This window comes from Leucoraja erinacea, chromosome 7, assembly GCF_028641065.1.
Source record: "Leucoraja erinacea ecotype New England chromosome 7, Leri_hhj_1, whole genome shotgun sequence".
Classification (NCBI taxonomy): domain Eukaryota; kingdom Metazoa; phylum Chordata; class Chondrichthyes; order Rajiformes; family Rajidae; genus Leucoraja; species Leucoraja erinaceus.
Genome location: NC_073383.1, coordinates 3,435,330 through 3,452,034, shown reverse-complemented (window position 1 = coordinate 3,452,034; position 16,705 = coordinate 3,435,330). Strand labels below are relative to the sequence as shown.

The 16,705-nt window shown below is 42.8% G+C and overlaps 1 protein-coding gene across 1 annotated transcript in view; it reads right to left on the bottom strand.

Moving 5' to 3' along the window:
* LOC129698575 (protein unc-80 homolog) overlaps positions 1–16,705 on the bottom strand; it is a 319,625-nt gene that overhangs the window by 108,966 nt on the left and 193,954 nt on the right. The window contains exon 38 of the mRNA XM_055637663.1: positions 429–529. Within this exon, the coding sequence (XP_055493638.1) occupies positions 429–529 (101 nt within the window). The remainder of the gene's footprint in view (positions 1–428; positions 530–16,705) is intronic.

The following is a 16,705-nucleotide window of genomic DNA, read 5'->3' as shown; positions in this document are numbered from 1 at the left end:
TTGCCTCTCGGTTCCTATTAAATCTTTCCCCCCTCACCTTAAACCTATTTCTTCTGGTTCTTGTTTCCCCTGGTCTGGGTAAAAGACTGTGCATTTTCCCCATCTTATCCACTCATGATTTTCTACAGCTCCAGTCCTAATTATCCGGCTTCTTCTCATAACTAAATGTCTCCACTCCAGGCAGCACCTTGGTGAATGGCCTCTGCATTTTCTCTGTTTATTTTCCCAACCACATCTACCTATAGCGTGGCCATTATTTTGTGGCCATCATTAATAAGATTAATTTTTTTCCAAAAATCTGCTTTTTGGAAATTTTATTTGGAAATTTGGAAATTTAAATTCCTCAGATACCATGCTGGAATTATGAGAAACATTATAAAATAAATACAATATGCACTAAATCTTCCATTTTATTGAAATGTCAATACCTGACGGTTACTAATGGTGAGTTTCTCCAGAAAATGGCGTAGCACAAGTGCAGGGTCTTCAATCAAGCAGTTCCACAATACTTGCTGTGCCACTGCACTCACTAAAAAAAAGAAAGCATCACACAGAGTAATATTGAAAATGAAAGATTATTTTATCATTAATTAATCTTTAAAAAATATATTGGTGCAGTCTCATTAAAAAGGCTGTTGACCCTGCTTATATCTGCCAGTAGGAAGTCATCTGATTAATTTGCAAGATATCTGGATTTCTAACATTTTCTGATCTATTTGCTCTATGAAGCAGAAAATGAAAGCTTCATGTTTTAGACAGACACCGGTGAAGAAGCATCTCGACCCTAAATGTCACCTGTTCCTTCGCACAATAGATGCTGCCTCACACGCTGAGTTTCTCCAGCATTTTATGTTTTATGTTTTAGACAGAAGTAACTTCGAGCTCAAACTAGACCAATCTTCTGGTTTCTCTTGTCTGTGATATTGAAAACAAAATGGACTAAATTATTTTGTTTTGAATTTCCAGATAGAATGTGGACACAATGAAAAGGCTCGCAATGATTTGCTTGTCTATTTAACTGAATGATTTGCATGGCCAATTCAGTTGACAGTTAAGACTGGGTCATTTAATGGGGCCAGATCATACCTATGTCGGATAAGAGTGGCAGTTTTGCCTCTAGAAAAGGCAATGGGGTACAACAATAGTTCTTGAATCCAGATCAGTAAATCAAACATTTGAATCCCAATCCAGTTGCTTAGCCTACTTGGATGTCCAACAGCAAGCAAATTGAATATTTTTTTATCATTCTCCGAATCCTCATTCAAATATAACCCATCATTCATGATTTACAATTCCCATCTGCATGGAAGACTTTACTTCTTTGAACTATTCCTGACCAGTACGTGTGCCTTCTGAATTCAGCACACCCAAGCAGTGAGGACTGCACAGGGAGGCAAAAGAATGTCCATGGGACTGTTTGGAGTTGGCAGCAACACTTCCTCCTCGATAACCATCAGCACGGGAACACCTCAACACTGTTTGCTCAGCACCCTGCTCTATTCACTCCACACTCACAACTGTGTATATAGTTCCTCATTTATTTTCTAAAGGTATTCTGAGACAGGGCCTCCTGGTCATAGACTCTCCCATTAGTGGAAACATCCTCTCCACATTCAGTCTATCTAGGTCTTTCACTATTCAGTATGTTTTCGTGAGGTCCCCCCCCCCTCATCTTTCCAAACCGCAGGGAGTACAGGTCCAGAGCCATCAAACGCTCGTAAAACATTAACCCAAACATCCTCTGGAGCCTTTCCAATGCCTGCAAAACCTTCCTCAGATATGGGGCCCAAAACTGCTGACAATCCTCCAAATGCAGCCTGACCAGTGCCTTATAATGCCTCAGCGTAACATTCCTGGTTTTATACTCTAGTCCTCTTGAAATAAATGCTAACATTGCATTTGCCTTTCTCACTACCGATTCAACTTGCAAATTACCTTTTGGGAAACCTGCACCAGCACTTCCAAGTTTATTTGCATCTCCCATTTCCGAATCCTTTCCCCATTTAGAAAATAGTCGATGCCTTTATTCCTATTACCTAAGCGCAAGACCACACACTTTGCTATGCTATTCCACTTCTTTGCCCATTCACCCAACCTGTCCAAGTTCTTCTGCAGACTCCCTGCTCCCTCTACACTAACTGCCCCTTCACCTACCTTCGTATAATTTGCAAACTTGGCCACAAAGCGATCAATTCCATCATCCAAATCATTGATATACAATTTGAAGAGTAGCGGCCCCAACACCGACCCCTGCAAAACACCACATGCAACCAACCAGAAAAAGCCCCCTTTATTCCCACTCTTTTCCTTCTGCCATTCACCAAAACTTCTATCCATGCTAGTATCTTCTTTTCAATACCGTTGGCTCTCATCTTGTTTAGCAGCCTCATGTGCTGCACTTTATCAAAGGCCATCTGAAAATCCAGTCAAACAAGTCACCCATTCCTTCTAGACCAGAGATGCTGCCTGTCCCCCTGAGTTATTCCAGCATTTTGTGGCGATCTTCAGTGTAAATCTGCATCAGCAGTTCCTTCCTACCAATCCACTGACTCCACCTTATCTATTTTGCCATTTACTTCCTCAACGAATTCCAACAGATTTATCAGATCTCCCCTTGGAAAAGCCATGCTGACGTTGGCCTGTTTCACCATATGCTTCTAAGTACTCTGAAACCTCATCATAAAAATGGACTAAAATTGTAGCAACCACTGAAGTCAGGCTAATCAAACATGTAATTTCCCCCTTTTTGCCATGCTCCTTTCTTGAACAGAGAAGTGACATTTGCAGTTTACCAGTCCTTTAGGGCCACTCTAATAATTCTTGATAGATCACGACTAATACCTCCACAACCTCCAAAGCTACCTCTTTCAGAACCCTGGAGTGTAGTCCATCAGGTCCAGGTGACTTATCCAACTTCAGCCCGTTCAGCTTCCCAAGCACCTTGTCCTTAGTAATAGCAACTCCACTAACTTTTGCCCCCTGACTCTCTTGAATTTGAGGTATGTTGCTGGTGTCTTCCACTGTGAAGATTAATGTAAAAAACGTATTCAGTTCATCGGCCATTTCTTTATTCTCATTACTACTTCTCCAGTGTAATTTTCAAGTGGTCCAATGTTCACCCTTGCCTCTTGTTTACTCTTTATATACCTGACCATACCTTTGCTATCCATTTTTATATTATTGGCTTGCTTGCCTTCATATTTTATTGTTCTCCCCTTATTGTCCTTTAGTTACCTTCGGTTGGTTTTCAAAAGCTTCCCAATCCTCTAGCTTCCCACTAACCTTTGCAATATTATATGTCTTCTATTTTACCTTCATGCCTACATTTACCTACATCTTTTGTCAGCCACGGTTGCCTCATTCTCCCCTTAGAATCTTTCTTCCTCTTTGAGATGAAAAGATACTGTATCTTCCAATTTACCCCCAGAAACGTTTGCCATTGCAGCTCCACTGTCATTCCTGCTATGGTCCATTTCCAACCAACTTTAGCTAGCTCCTTCTTATTGCCTCTGTAGTTATCTTTACTCAACAATAGCACCGACTCATCTGATTTCATCTTCTCCCTCTCAATCTGCAAGTTAAATTTGATCATATTATGGTCACTATCTCTGAGGGGTTTCCTCACCTCAAGTTCACTAATTAAATCCGGTTTGTTACACAACACCAAATCCAGAATTGCCTTTTGTAGACTCGACTGCAAGCTGCTGAAGAATCGAACACAGGGGCACTCTACAAATTCCTTCTCTTGAGATCCCGTACCAACCTGATTTTCCCACATTACCTGCACATTGAAATCCCTCATGACCAATGCAAAATTGTCTTTCTTACATGCCTTTTCTACTTCTTGATGTCATTTGTGCCCTACAACCTGGCTACTATTCAGAGGCCTGTATATAAAAAAATAGAAAATAAGTGCGGAAGTAGGCCATTCAACCCTTCGAGCCAGCACCGCCATTCAATAAGATCATTGCTGATCATCTAAAATCAGTATCCCATTCCTGCTTTCTCCCCATATCCCTTGATTCTGTTAGCCCTAAGAGCTATATCTAGTCTGAAGAAGGGTTTTGGACCGAAACGTCGCCTATTTCCTTCGCTCCATAGATGCTGCTGCACCCGCTGAGTTTCTCCTGCAATTTTGTGTACCTTCGATCTTCCAGCATCTGCAGTTCCTTCTTGAAAGCTATATCTAACTCTCTCTTGAAAACATCTCACAACAGGGTCTTTTTACCTTTGCAGCTTCTTAGCTCTACCCACAGGATTCTGCATCTTCATGAGCGCCGATCCTCATTCAGCCATGTCTCCGCGATGCCCACAACATTGTACTTACCAATTTCAAATTGCAGTATAGCTCATCCACTTTGTTCTGGACACTGCATGCATTCAAATATAACAGTATTCACCATTTCAAATTAGTCCCCATTTTGCCTGACCTTGAGACTCTTAACCCTTAGATTTATTATTGTCATGTGCCCCAAGGTACAGTGAAAAGCTATATTTGCGTGCTCTCCAATCAAATAAACATAATAAAGCCAAACTTAAGTACAATTGATAGAGCAAAGGAGATAGAGCGGAGTATACAATGTAGCTCAGCACTGTATCGCACCATTTGCGTAAACAAAGTCCAACGTCCATAACGGGGGAGAAGTATATTGGGACAGCACCGTACCTTATGGAACCATTCAGAAGCCTGATAACAGAGGGGAAGAAGCTGTTCCTAAGTCTGGTGGGACACGCTTTCAAGCTTCTGTATTTTCTGTCTGACGTGAGCAGGGAGAAGAAGGATTGACCAGAGTGGGACAAGTCTTTGATTAGGTTGGTTGTACTTCAATACATATGGAAATCCCAAAGGATCTATCCTTGGCCCGTGCCTGTTTCCCATTGACATGGAACACTTTGGTTACATTACAAGTCAGATCTAGTTTCTTATGAGGCCTATTTTATTTTGTCTTTTGCTCAAGGTTGAATTTTGCTTGATTACATTTCAATAGAGCACTCTTTGTTATGTTGCTTTCAGTACAGAGCATTAGAAACACAAGCTGCAATCAATTACAATTATTTGCTTGACCTAGCATTCAATTACATTATAAACATTGTCATTATCAAAGGGCAACTAATCACTTGCCACCATTATAGCTGTGGTTTTAGAATCCACATTGCCAAATGGAAAAGCTTTCCAATCTTGGCAGATTTGCACAGTAATTTTACAATTGAAATGGTAACAATATAAAAATGAGATAGCCGGAGAAAAATATATGCCATCATCCGAAATAACTTTTTTGACAATAAAAATCAGTTTTAATCAAAAATGTGTAGAAAGTGTCATGAATTGAAGACGGGATGAATGAATTTGTGTCCCTGGCACAATAAAGCGATTAGTCATAAAGTCATGCAGCACCGAAACAGGCCCTTCTGCCCAACTTGCCTATGCCAACCAAGATGCCCCACCTGCCTGTGTTTACCCCATATCCCTCTAAACCTTTCCTATGCATGTACCTGTCCAATTATATTTTTAATATTGTTATAGAACTTGCCTCAAGTACGTCCTCTGGCAGCTCGTTTCATACAACCACCACACTCTTTGTGAAAAGATTACATGTCAGGTTCCTATTAAATCTTTCCCTCTCACCTAAAACCTATGTTCTCTGGTTTTCCTACTCTGGATAAAAGACTCACATTCGTCCTATCAATTCCACTCATGATCTTATACACATCTATAAGAACATCCCTCAACCTGCCAAATAGCTCGGGCCTTCAAGTTCCGGCAACCTCCTCGTAAATGTTATTTGCACTCTTTCCAGATTAACAAAATCTTTCCTATAGCAGGGTGACCAAAACTGAACACAGTACCCCCAATGTGGCCTCACCAACATTTTGTACAAGGGGTGGCACAGTGGTAGACTTGATGTCCAGGAGGGTAGTTGGTGAGGGAGGGAGGAGCGACCTCCGTGCGGTGAGTTCAAAAACCCAGCGCGGGGCTTGTTTCAACAGACCCAGGAGCCGTTGGTGAGGGAGGAGCGACGTCCGTGCGGTGAGTGTAAAAACCCATCGCGGGGCTTGTTTCAAGAGGCCCAGGAGCCGTTGGTGAGGGAGGAGGAGCCAAAATCTGCAACGTTCCATTCGCAGATCGCACTTCAAATTAAGTGGGCTTGAGGAAGCCGCTGATTAGTCGAATGGACTAGAAGAAGCAGCGGACATCTTGTATCATGGGTAAGGCTTTGTATTATATTCAGGATAAGGGGGAGAATGAGGGCCAGGGCAGTTTACTGTTCTGGATGTCAGATGTGGGAGGTCATGGAGTCTGAGTGCCCTCCAGACGTCCACATCTGCGCCAGGTGCGTCGAGATGGGGCTCCTAAGGGACCGTGTTAGGAACCTGGAGCAGCAACTCGATGACCTCTGTCTGGTCAGGGAGAGCGAGGAGGTCATAGAGAGGAGTTATAGGGAGGTGGTCACTCCAAGACCACAGGAGGCAGACAACTGGGTCACAGTTAGGAAGGGCAATGGGCAGTGGCAGGGACTGGTGAGTACCCCGGTGGCTGTACACCTTGAAAATAAGTACTCATGTTTGAGTACGGTTGGGGGGGACAGCCTACCTGGGGGCAGCGACAGCGGCCGGGCCTCCGGCACAAAGACCAGTCCTGTTGCTCAGAAGGGTAAGGAAAAGAAGAGGAGGACAATAGTAATAGGGGACTCTATAGTCAGGGGGTCGGATAGGCGATTCTGTGGACACAGTCGGGAGACCCGGATGGTAGTTTGCCTCCCTGGTGCCAGGGTCAGGGATGTGTCTGAACATGTCCAAGATATCCTGAAATGGGAGGGAGAGGAGCCTGAGGTTGTGGTGCATATAGGTACCAACGACATAGGTAGAAAACGAGAAGAGGTCCTGAAAGAAGAATTTAGGGAGTTAGGATGAGAGTTAAGGAGAAGGACTGCAAAGGTAACAATCTCAGGATTACTGCCTGTGCCACGCGACAGTGAGAGTAGGAATGGAGCAAGGTGGAGAATAAATGCGTGAATGAGGGACTGGTGCAGTGGGTATGGATTCAAGTTTCTGGATCATTGTGACCTCTTTTGGGGAAGGTGCGACCTGTACAGAAAGGACGGGTTGCACTTGAACTCGAGGGGGACCAATATCCTGGCAGGGAGATTTGCAAAGGCTGCTGGGGAAACTTTAAACTAGAACGGTTGGGGGGGAGGGACTCAAATAGGGAAAGCTAGCAGTCAGTGTGTGAGGCAGGAGGCAGAGAAGGGTAGCACTCTGACCCAAAATGTAGGGGAGAAAGAAGAAAAAGACAATAAACAGAGAATAAGAGGGGGTGGGTTTCTTAAATGTGTATATTTTAATGCTAGGAGCATTGTAAAAAAGATGGATGAACTTAGAGCCTGGATTGACACCTAGAAGTATGATGTTGTGGCGATCAGTGAAACATTGTTGCAGGAGGGCTGTGATTGGAAACTAAATATTCCAGGATTTCGTTGCTTCAGGTGTGATAGAATTGGAGGGGCAAGAGGTGGAGGTGTTGCATTGCTTGTCAGGGTAGATATTACAGCAGTGCTTTGGCAGGATAGATTAGAGGGCTCGTCTAGGGAAGCTATTTGGGTGGAACTGAGAAATGGGAAAGGGGTAGCAAGACTTATAGGGGTGTATTATAGACCGCCAAATGGGGAGCGAGAATTGGAAGAGCAAATATGTAAGGAGATTGCAGATATTAGTAGTAAGCACAAGGTAGTGATTGTGAGAGATTTCAATTTTCCACACATAGACTGGGAAACACATTCTGTAAATGGGCTGGATGATTTGGAGTTTGTAAAATGTGTGCAGGATAGTTTTTTGCAGCAATACATAGAGGTACCTACTAGAGAAGGAGCAGTGCTGGACGTCCTGTTAGGAAATGAGACGGGTCAGGTGGCAGAGGTATGCGTTGGGGAACAGTTCGGGTCCAGTGATCACAACACCATTAGTTTCAATATAATTATGGAGAGGGTCAGAACTGGACCTAGGGTTGAGATTTTTGATTGGAGAAAGATTAACTTTGCAGAGATGCGAAAGGATTTAAAAGGAGTAAATTGGGACAGTTTGTTTTATGGGAAAGATGTGGAAGAGAAATGGAGGACATTTAAAGGTGAAATTTTAAGAGTACAGAATCTTTATGTCCCTGTTCGGTTGAAAGGAAATAGTAAAAATTGGAAAGAGACATGGTTTTCAAGGGAAATTGGACACTTGGTTTGGAAAAAGAGAGATCTACAATAATTATAGGCAGCTTGGAGTGAATGAGGTGCTTGAGGAGTATAAAGAATGTAAAAAGAATCTTAAGAAAGAAATTAGAAAAGCTAAAAGATATGAGGTTGCTTTGGCAAGTAAGGTGAAAGTAAATCCAAAGGGTTTCTACAGCTATATTAATAGCAAAAGGATAACGAGGGATAAAAATTGGTCCATTAGAGAGTCAGAGTGGACAGCTATCTGCAGAGCCAAAAGAGATGGGGGAGATATTGAACAATTTATTTTCTTCAGTATTCACCAAGGAGAAGGATATTGAATTATGTGAGGTAAGGGAAACAAGTAGAGTAGCTATGGAAACTATGAGATTCAAAGAAGAGGAAGTACTGACACTTTTGAGAAATATAAAAGTGGATAAGTCTCCAGGTCCGGACAGGATATTCCCTAGGACATTGAGGGAAGTTAGTGTAGAAATAGCAGGGGCTATGACAGAAATATTTCAAATGTCATTTGAAACGGGAATAGTGCCGGAGGATTGGCGTACTGCGCATGTTGTTCCATTGTTTAAAAAGGGTTCTAAGAGTAAACCTAGCAATTATAGACCTGTTAGTTTGACGTCAGTGGTGGGCAAATTAATGGAAAGGATACTTAGAGATAATATATATAAGCATCTGGATAAACGGGGTCTGATTAGGAACAGTCAACATGGATTTGTGCCTGGAAGGTCATGTTTGACTCATCTTCTTAATTTTTTGAAGAGGTTAGTCGGGAAATTGATGAGGGTAAAGCAGTGGATGTTGTATATATGGACTTCAGTAAGGCCTTTGACAAGGTTCCTCATGGAAGGTTAGTTAAGAATGTTCAATTGTTGGGTATTAATGGTGTAGTAGCAAGATGGATTCAACAGTGGCTGAATGGGAGATGCCAGAGAGTAATGGTAGATGGCTGTTTGTCAGGTTGGAGGCCAGTGACGAGTGGGGTGCCACAAGGATCTGCGTTGAGTCCACTGTTTGTCATGTGCATCAATGATCTGGATGATGATGTGGTAAATTGGATTAGTAAGTATGCAGATGATACTAAGATAGGTGGTGTTGTGGATAATGAAGTAGATTTTCAAAGTCTACAGAGAGATTTATGCCAGTTGGAAGAGTGGGCTGAAAGATGGCAGATGGAGTTTAATGCTGATAAGTGTGAGGTGCTACATCTTGGCAGGACAAATCAAAATAGGACGTACATGGTAAATGGGAATTGAAGAATGCAGTTGAACAGAGGGATCTGGGAATAACTGTGCACAGGTCCCTGAAGGTGGAATCTCATGTAGATAGGGTGGTAAAGAAAGCTTTTGGTGTACTGTCCTTTATAAATCAGAGCATTGAGTATAGAAGTTGGGATGTAATGTTAAAATTGTACAAGGCATTGGTGAGGCCAATTCTGGAGTATGGTGTACAGTTTTTGTCGCCTAATTATAGGAAGGATGTCAACAAAATAGAGAGAGTACAGAGGAGATTTACTAGAATGTTGCCTGGGTTTCAGCAACTAAGTTACAGAGAAAGGTTGAACAAGTTAGGTCTTTATTCTTTGGAGCGCAGAAGGTTAAGGGGGATTTGATAGAGGTCTTTAAAATGATGAGAGGGATAGACAGAGTTGACGTGGATAAGCTTTTCCCACTGAGAGTAGGGAAGATTCAAACAAGGGGACATGACTTGAGAATTAAGGGACAGAAGTTTAGGGGTAACATGAGGGGGAACTTCTTTACTCAGAGAGTGGTAGCTGTGTGGAATGAGCTTCCAGTGAACGTGGTGGAGGCAGGTTCGATTTTATCATTTAAAAATAAATTGGATAGTTATATGGACGGGAAAGGAATGGAGGGTTATGGTCTGAGTGCAGGTAGATGGGACTAGAGGAGAATACGTGTTTGGCACGGACTAGAAGGGCCGAGATGGCTTGTTTCCGTGCTGTAATTGTTATATGGTTATATGGTCTTAAATCGCCAGAGCCCAGAGTTCGATCCGACAATGGGTGCTATCTCCACGGAGTTTGTACGTTCTCTCTGTGATCATGTGGGTATTCTCTGGTTTCCTCCCACATTCGAAAGACATGCAGGTTTGTAAGTTAATTGGCTTCGGTAAATTGTCCCTAATGGATAGGTAGAGCTAGAGTATGAGTGATCGCTGGTTAGCACAGATTTGGTGGGCTGAAGGGTCTGTTTCGATCTTGTATCTACATCACAACTTCTATACTCAATACCCTGACAGATAAAGCCCAATGTGCCAAAAGCCTTCTTGACCACACTATCTACCATTTTCAGGAACTATGTACCTGCCCTCCCTGATCCTCCTGCTTCGCAACACTCTCCAGGCTCCAACCATTCACTGTGAAGGTCCTGCCCTAGTTTGACAAAATGCAACACCTCACACATACCTGCACTAAACACCATCAACCATTCCTCTGCCCACTTGCCAAACTGATCCTTTTGTAATATTTGGTAAGCATCTTCACAATCTATAATACCACCTACTTTAGTGTCATTTGCAAACTTAATAATCATATCTTGTACATTCTCATCCAAATTGATGATATAAACCAGGAACAGCAAGGGGCCCAACATCAATCCCTGAGGCAAATTAGTCACAGGCTTCCAGTCTGAAATACAATCCTCCACAATCATCCCTTGCTTTCTTCTGTGAAGCCAATTCTCTGTCAGCACAATGGCGCAGCGGTAGAGTTGCTGCCTTACAGCACCAGAGGCTCAGGTTCAATGCTGACTGCATATGCTGTCTGTGCGGAGTTTGCATGTTCTTCGTGTGACTGAGTGTTTATTTTGGGTACTTCGGTTCCTCCACATTTCAAAAACGTACAGGTTAGTAGGATAGTTGGCTTCTGTAAATCATTCCTAGTGTGTAGGATAGAACAGTCTATGCGGACTCAATGGGCTGAAGGGCCTGTTTCCATGCTCTAAATGAAATTCCATCTCTAAACTAAATTAAACTCGGCTAGTTCTCCCTGGATCCTATGTGCTCTAACCTTCCATAGCATGTGGAACCTTATCAAATGCCTTGCTGAAGCACATATAGACAAAGTCTACAGCTTTGCCTTCAAACGTTTTAGTTACTTCTACAACAAAAAAAAAACTCAATTGGATGCCTCCTGCTTTTACCTGACCAGAGCCTCAATTTCTCTCGTCATTCAAGCTTCATTACTCCTGCCTGACTTGCCCGTCACCCTAACCAGAATATGCTTCCCAGTAACTCTTGTTATTACACTTTTAAAAGCATCCCACTTCCCGGACATTCCTTTGCTGGCAAAGAACCTACTCTAGTCGACTTTGGCACGTTTCCATATAATGCAATGAAACTTGGCCTTGCCCCAATTCAAAATTTTAACTTGTGGCCTGTCTTTATCCATAACTATTTACAAACTAATAGAACAGTGGATACTGGTTCCATAAGGCTCACTTACTGACATTTCAGGTACACGTCCTTCCCAATTTCCTAAGAGTAGATTAAGATTTGCCTTCTCCCTTGTAGAGCTCTCTACATATTACCAGAGGAAACGTTCCTGAGCACACTTGACAAATTCCACCCTATCTAAACCCTTAGAAACATGATAGCCCAAGACTATGACAATCCTTTATTTGTCTTGCAGCTACATGCAATCTCCTGGCATATTTGTACATCTAATTCCCTTGACTATTTGGGGTCAATAATACACTCCCAACAAGGTGATCAACCCCTTTTCTCAGCTCCACCCACTGGGTGCACCATCAGTAATATGATCTTGGACTACTGCCGAGACATTTTCCTTAATCAATAAAGCACACCGTGTCCTCTTTTACCAACACCTCTATCTTGCCGTAGCATCTGTACTCTGGAACATTAAGCTACCAGTCCTGTCCCACTCTTAGCCAGGTTTCCGTACGGCTACAACACCCAATTGCACGTACATAACCACACCCTGAGTTCATCCACCTTGGCTATGAAGCTTCTCGCATTAAAATAAATGCAATTCAATGCAACAGTCCTTCCTTGCTTCCTGCCATGCTCCTGCCTATCCTGTCCATTGAACCTTCATTCATCATCTTCCATACCAACTTCCAGCCTCTCATCTGCCCAGGTCCTGCATTGGATCCTACCCCCTTGGCAATCTAGCTTGCACCCACCCATGCAACATGAGCAAACCTGCCTGCAGGATATTGGTTCCCCTTCAGTTCAGGTCACCGCTGCCCCAGAAGAGATCCCAATGGTCCAAAAATGTAAATCCCTGCCTCCTACACCAGCACCTCAGGCACATATCATATTTTCTAACTTCCTGTTCATACACTCACTAGCACATGGCACCAGGAATAATCCGACGATCACTACCATGGAGGTACTGCTTTTTAATCCTTTGCCTAACTCCCTATATTCATTTTGCAGGACCTCACCCCTTATCCTACCCATATCATTTGTGCTAACATGCACAATGACTACTGGCTGCTCACCATCTCCCTTGAGAGTGTCATGCAGCCGCTCCGAGACATCCTGGACCCTGGCACCAGAGAAGGAGCACACCATGCCGGAGTCTCAATTGTTGCCACAGAATCTCCTGAATGAGCTTTTCACAAACTCCTACCACTCTTTAGAGGCTATCCTAAGAAATCATATGTATAAATTCATCTGCAGCAATGGCCACAAGACACTCCAGAACTCTGTGCTTAATCCGTTTCCTGTTGGTCACCCATTTCTTTTCTGCCCCTACTCTAGGCGTGACCACTCACTGCAACTCCAGTCCATGATCTTCTCAGTCTCCCGGATAATTCTGAGGTTGTACAGTTGCTGCTCCAGTTCCCTAATGCGGTCTGTAATGAGCTGCACCTAGAAGTTTATTGAAGAAAAAAGAAAATACAGCCAGTACCTTATCTCGTCATCACCCTCTACACTAAAGCCTCTCAAGCCAAAGCGTCACATTATTCTCCACAGCAGCCTCCACACAGCTGCTCCCAACATAGCCGGTCCTCTTGTATCTACCTTCCTTCTATAAACTCTCTAAGGAGCAAATCACTAAAGGGTTTTCAGCTTGTCCAACTGAAATTCACCTCAGCTTGTTAACTGTGGCTGCATTGCAATGAAACAAGTGATTACAGAAAAAATAAGACATTTATTTCACCACCTTTGAATGCTCCATTGAAATTAATATGCTTTATGTATTATTACTGTTGTAAATTTGTGCACACTAAGCTCCTACAAACAGTATATCTGTACTTTAAAAACTTCTGTGGCAAATTGATTCATGAGCAAATATTTAGTGGAGTTTAGTTTCAAGAAATAGCACAGACACAGGCTCTTCGGCCTACCATGTCCGCACCGACCAGTAATCCCCGCAATTTTACACTTATACCAAACCAATTAACCTACAAACCTGTACGTCTTCGGAGTGTGGGAGTAAACTGCATATCTCTGAGAAAACCCACGCAGTCACGGGGAGACCATACAAACTCCGGACAGACAGCACCCGTAATCAGGATCTAAATCAGGTCTCTGGCGCTATAAGAGCTGTAAGGCAGCAACTTTACCGCTGCGGTACCGTGTCGTCCAAATATTGGCCAAGACATCCGGAAGATATGCCCAGTTCTTCTGAAATAATCTACAACATGCTTTATTTTTACCTAAAAGAGAAGCTTAACTCTCATTTGAAAAACAGCATTGTCACAGTACAATAGTCCCACAACACCATGTTCATCAATTTAAAACAGAAAACTTGAAACTACTCTGCTGGTGAGGAAGACACAGAAAGCAACGTTGGCTGTGCCGAAGGTACAGGGAGACATTACGGGAATATACAGATTAAAATGAGCAAAACATAGGACGTGGAATATAATATAGAATGGAATGAAATATGAAACAAAATGTGATGTCATGCACTTTGGTAGACAAACTAGAAAGGTGGCGTATCTTTGTTTAAATGGAGAGTTTGAAAGGTGATAATATTTAGCATAATTTAATTACCACTGTACTTGAAGCATGTGAAGTTAAGATTCTGAACATCAACCAAGTAGGAATGCAATCTTTATTTCAAGCCAAGACTTATTTCAAGATTGATATCTTTCCTTTAACGTCAGCAAGACAAAGGAGATTGTAATCGATTTCAGGAAGCAAAGAGGTACACATTCCCCTGTATATATTGACGGGGCCAAAGTCGATATGGTTGAAACATCACGAGCAACTTGTCCTGGACCACCCATATCAAAGCAATGGCCAAGAATGCACACTAACTCATCTACTTCCTTAGGAGGCTTAGGAAGATCAGCAAATCACCAACAACTCTCACCAACCTCTACAGATACATCGTAGAAAGCATTTTGTTGGGGTGCATCACAGCACAGTTTGGGAACAGCGCCATCCAAGCCCATAAGAAATTGCAGAGAGTTGTAGATTTAGTCATGCAAATTAACCTGCTTTCCAGTGACTCCATCTACCCTTCACACTGCCTCGGCAAGCCCACCAGCATAATCAAGGATGAATCTCACCCCAGTCACTCCCTCGTCTCTCCTCCTCCATCAGGCAAGAGGTACAGAAATGTGAAAACTCATACAGGTACCTCCAGATTCAGGCAGTTTCTTCTCAGCTGTCATCAGGCAATGGAATCATCCTATCAACAACTAGAGACCGATCTTGACCTACCATCTACCTCTTTGGAATCCCTCTGACTATCTTTAATTGGACTTTACTAGATTTTACCTTGCATTAAACGTTATTCCCATTATCCACCATATAAGACATTGGTGAGGCTGCATTTTGACTATTGTGTTCAGTTCTGGGCATCGTGTTATCGGAAAGATAGTCAAGTTGGAAAAGTTGCAGAGAATATGTACGAGAATGTTGCCAAGAGTCAAAGGTTGGAGCTACAGGGAGAGGTTGAGCAGGCAGGGACTCTTCCTTGGAGCGTAGGAGGATGTGGTGATCTCGTGCGGTGTAAAAAATCATGAGAGGAATAGATCGGGTAGACGCACAGAGTCTCTTGCCCAGAGTAGGGGAATCGAGAACCAGAGGACACAGGTTTAAGGTGAAGGTGGAAAGATGTAATAGGAAGCTGATGAATAAATTTTTTTTCACACAAAAGTTGGATGGTTTATGGAACAAGCTGCCAGAGGAGGTAGTTGCGGCAGGGACTATCACAACTTTTATAAAACATTTAGACAGGTACATGGATAGGACTGGTTTGGAGGGATATAGGCCAAATGCAGGCAGGTGGGGCTAATGAAAATGGGACGTGTTGGTCGGTGTGAGCAAATTGGGCGGAAGGGCCTGTTTCCACGCTGTATGATTCTATGGCATTGTGGATGGCTTGACTGTAGTCAGGTATAGTCTTTTCAGTGACTGAAAAAAACACAACAAAAAACTTTTCACTATACCTCCGTAATAAACTAAACAAAATTTCTCCAAATATTGGTGTGAATGCATCTAAAAACATTGAGAATCATTGTGTGATATTTTTCAAAACATTGATCAGACGGCACATAGATCCGAGGAGTAGGTTTATCCACACAAAGGATTGCGAGTATTTGGAACAATCTTCTGAAGGCGGTAGAAAACACAGATACATTTACAAGGCATACGGACAGGTACTTGGATTGGAAAGGAGTAGAGGGTGTAAGCCCTGGCAACATCCTTGTAAATCTTCTCTGCACCCTTTCCAACTTGGCGACATTTTTCCTATAACATGGTGCCCAGAGCTAATCGCAATACTCTAAAGGCAGCCTCACCAATGTCCTAATGTGGGCAAATTGGATTATAGTAGATCGGCATTATGGCCAGCGAAGCTTTATGTTGATCTGGCTGAACATTCCCGATATCCAACTCTCTGTAATGAAAATCTTGAAATGTCCTTCCTCTCACCTTTAACCCTGTTTCTGATACCAAACCAATACCTATTCAATCTCTCCCCATATTGAAGTAATTAGGCAACATTCTTGTGAATCTCCTCAGCACTCTCTTGGTGCAACCTTTCAGGTTGAGGTCCTTTAATCACAACAAGAAAACCTATAAATCAAACATATTTTAAGTTGTAGAGAAGAGAACAATCCAAGTTTGTCCAACCTCCCCATACAGCTAATCTCACTAACCTAGGCAGCATCTTGGTAAACCTCTACTGCACCCTCTCCAGAGTCTCCATGTTCTGCCTGTAATGGGGCAACCGGAACTGAATACAATATTCCAAATGAGGCCTAACCAAACTCTATAAAGCTCCAACATGACGTCTTTGAGTACTCTTGTACTCAATTCGTTGACTGATGAAGGCAAACACTCATACACCTTCTTTACCACCAGGTGGCGCCATACAATGGCTGCCTCGCCAACGGTCTGTCTCGTCTTTTTCCTTCTTTGTGTTTTTAGTTTGTTGTAAAACTATCTTTAGTCTTGTATTATGTGGGGGGGTGATGGGGGAATTAAAAAAAAATCTCTTTCCTCGACGGAGGTGTGACTTTTTCCATGTCGTATCTTCGTCTGCA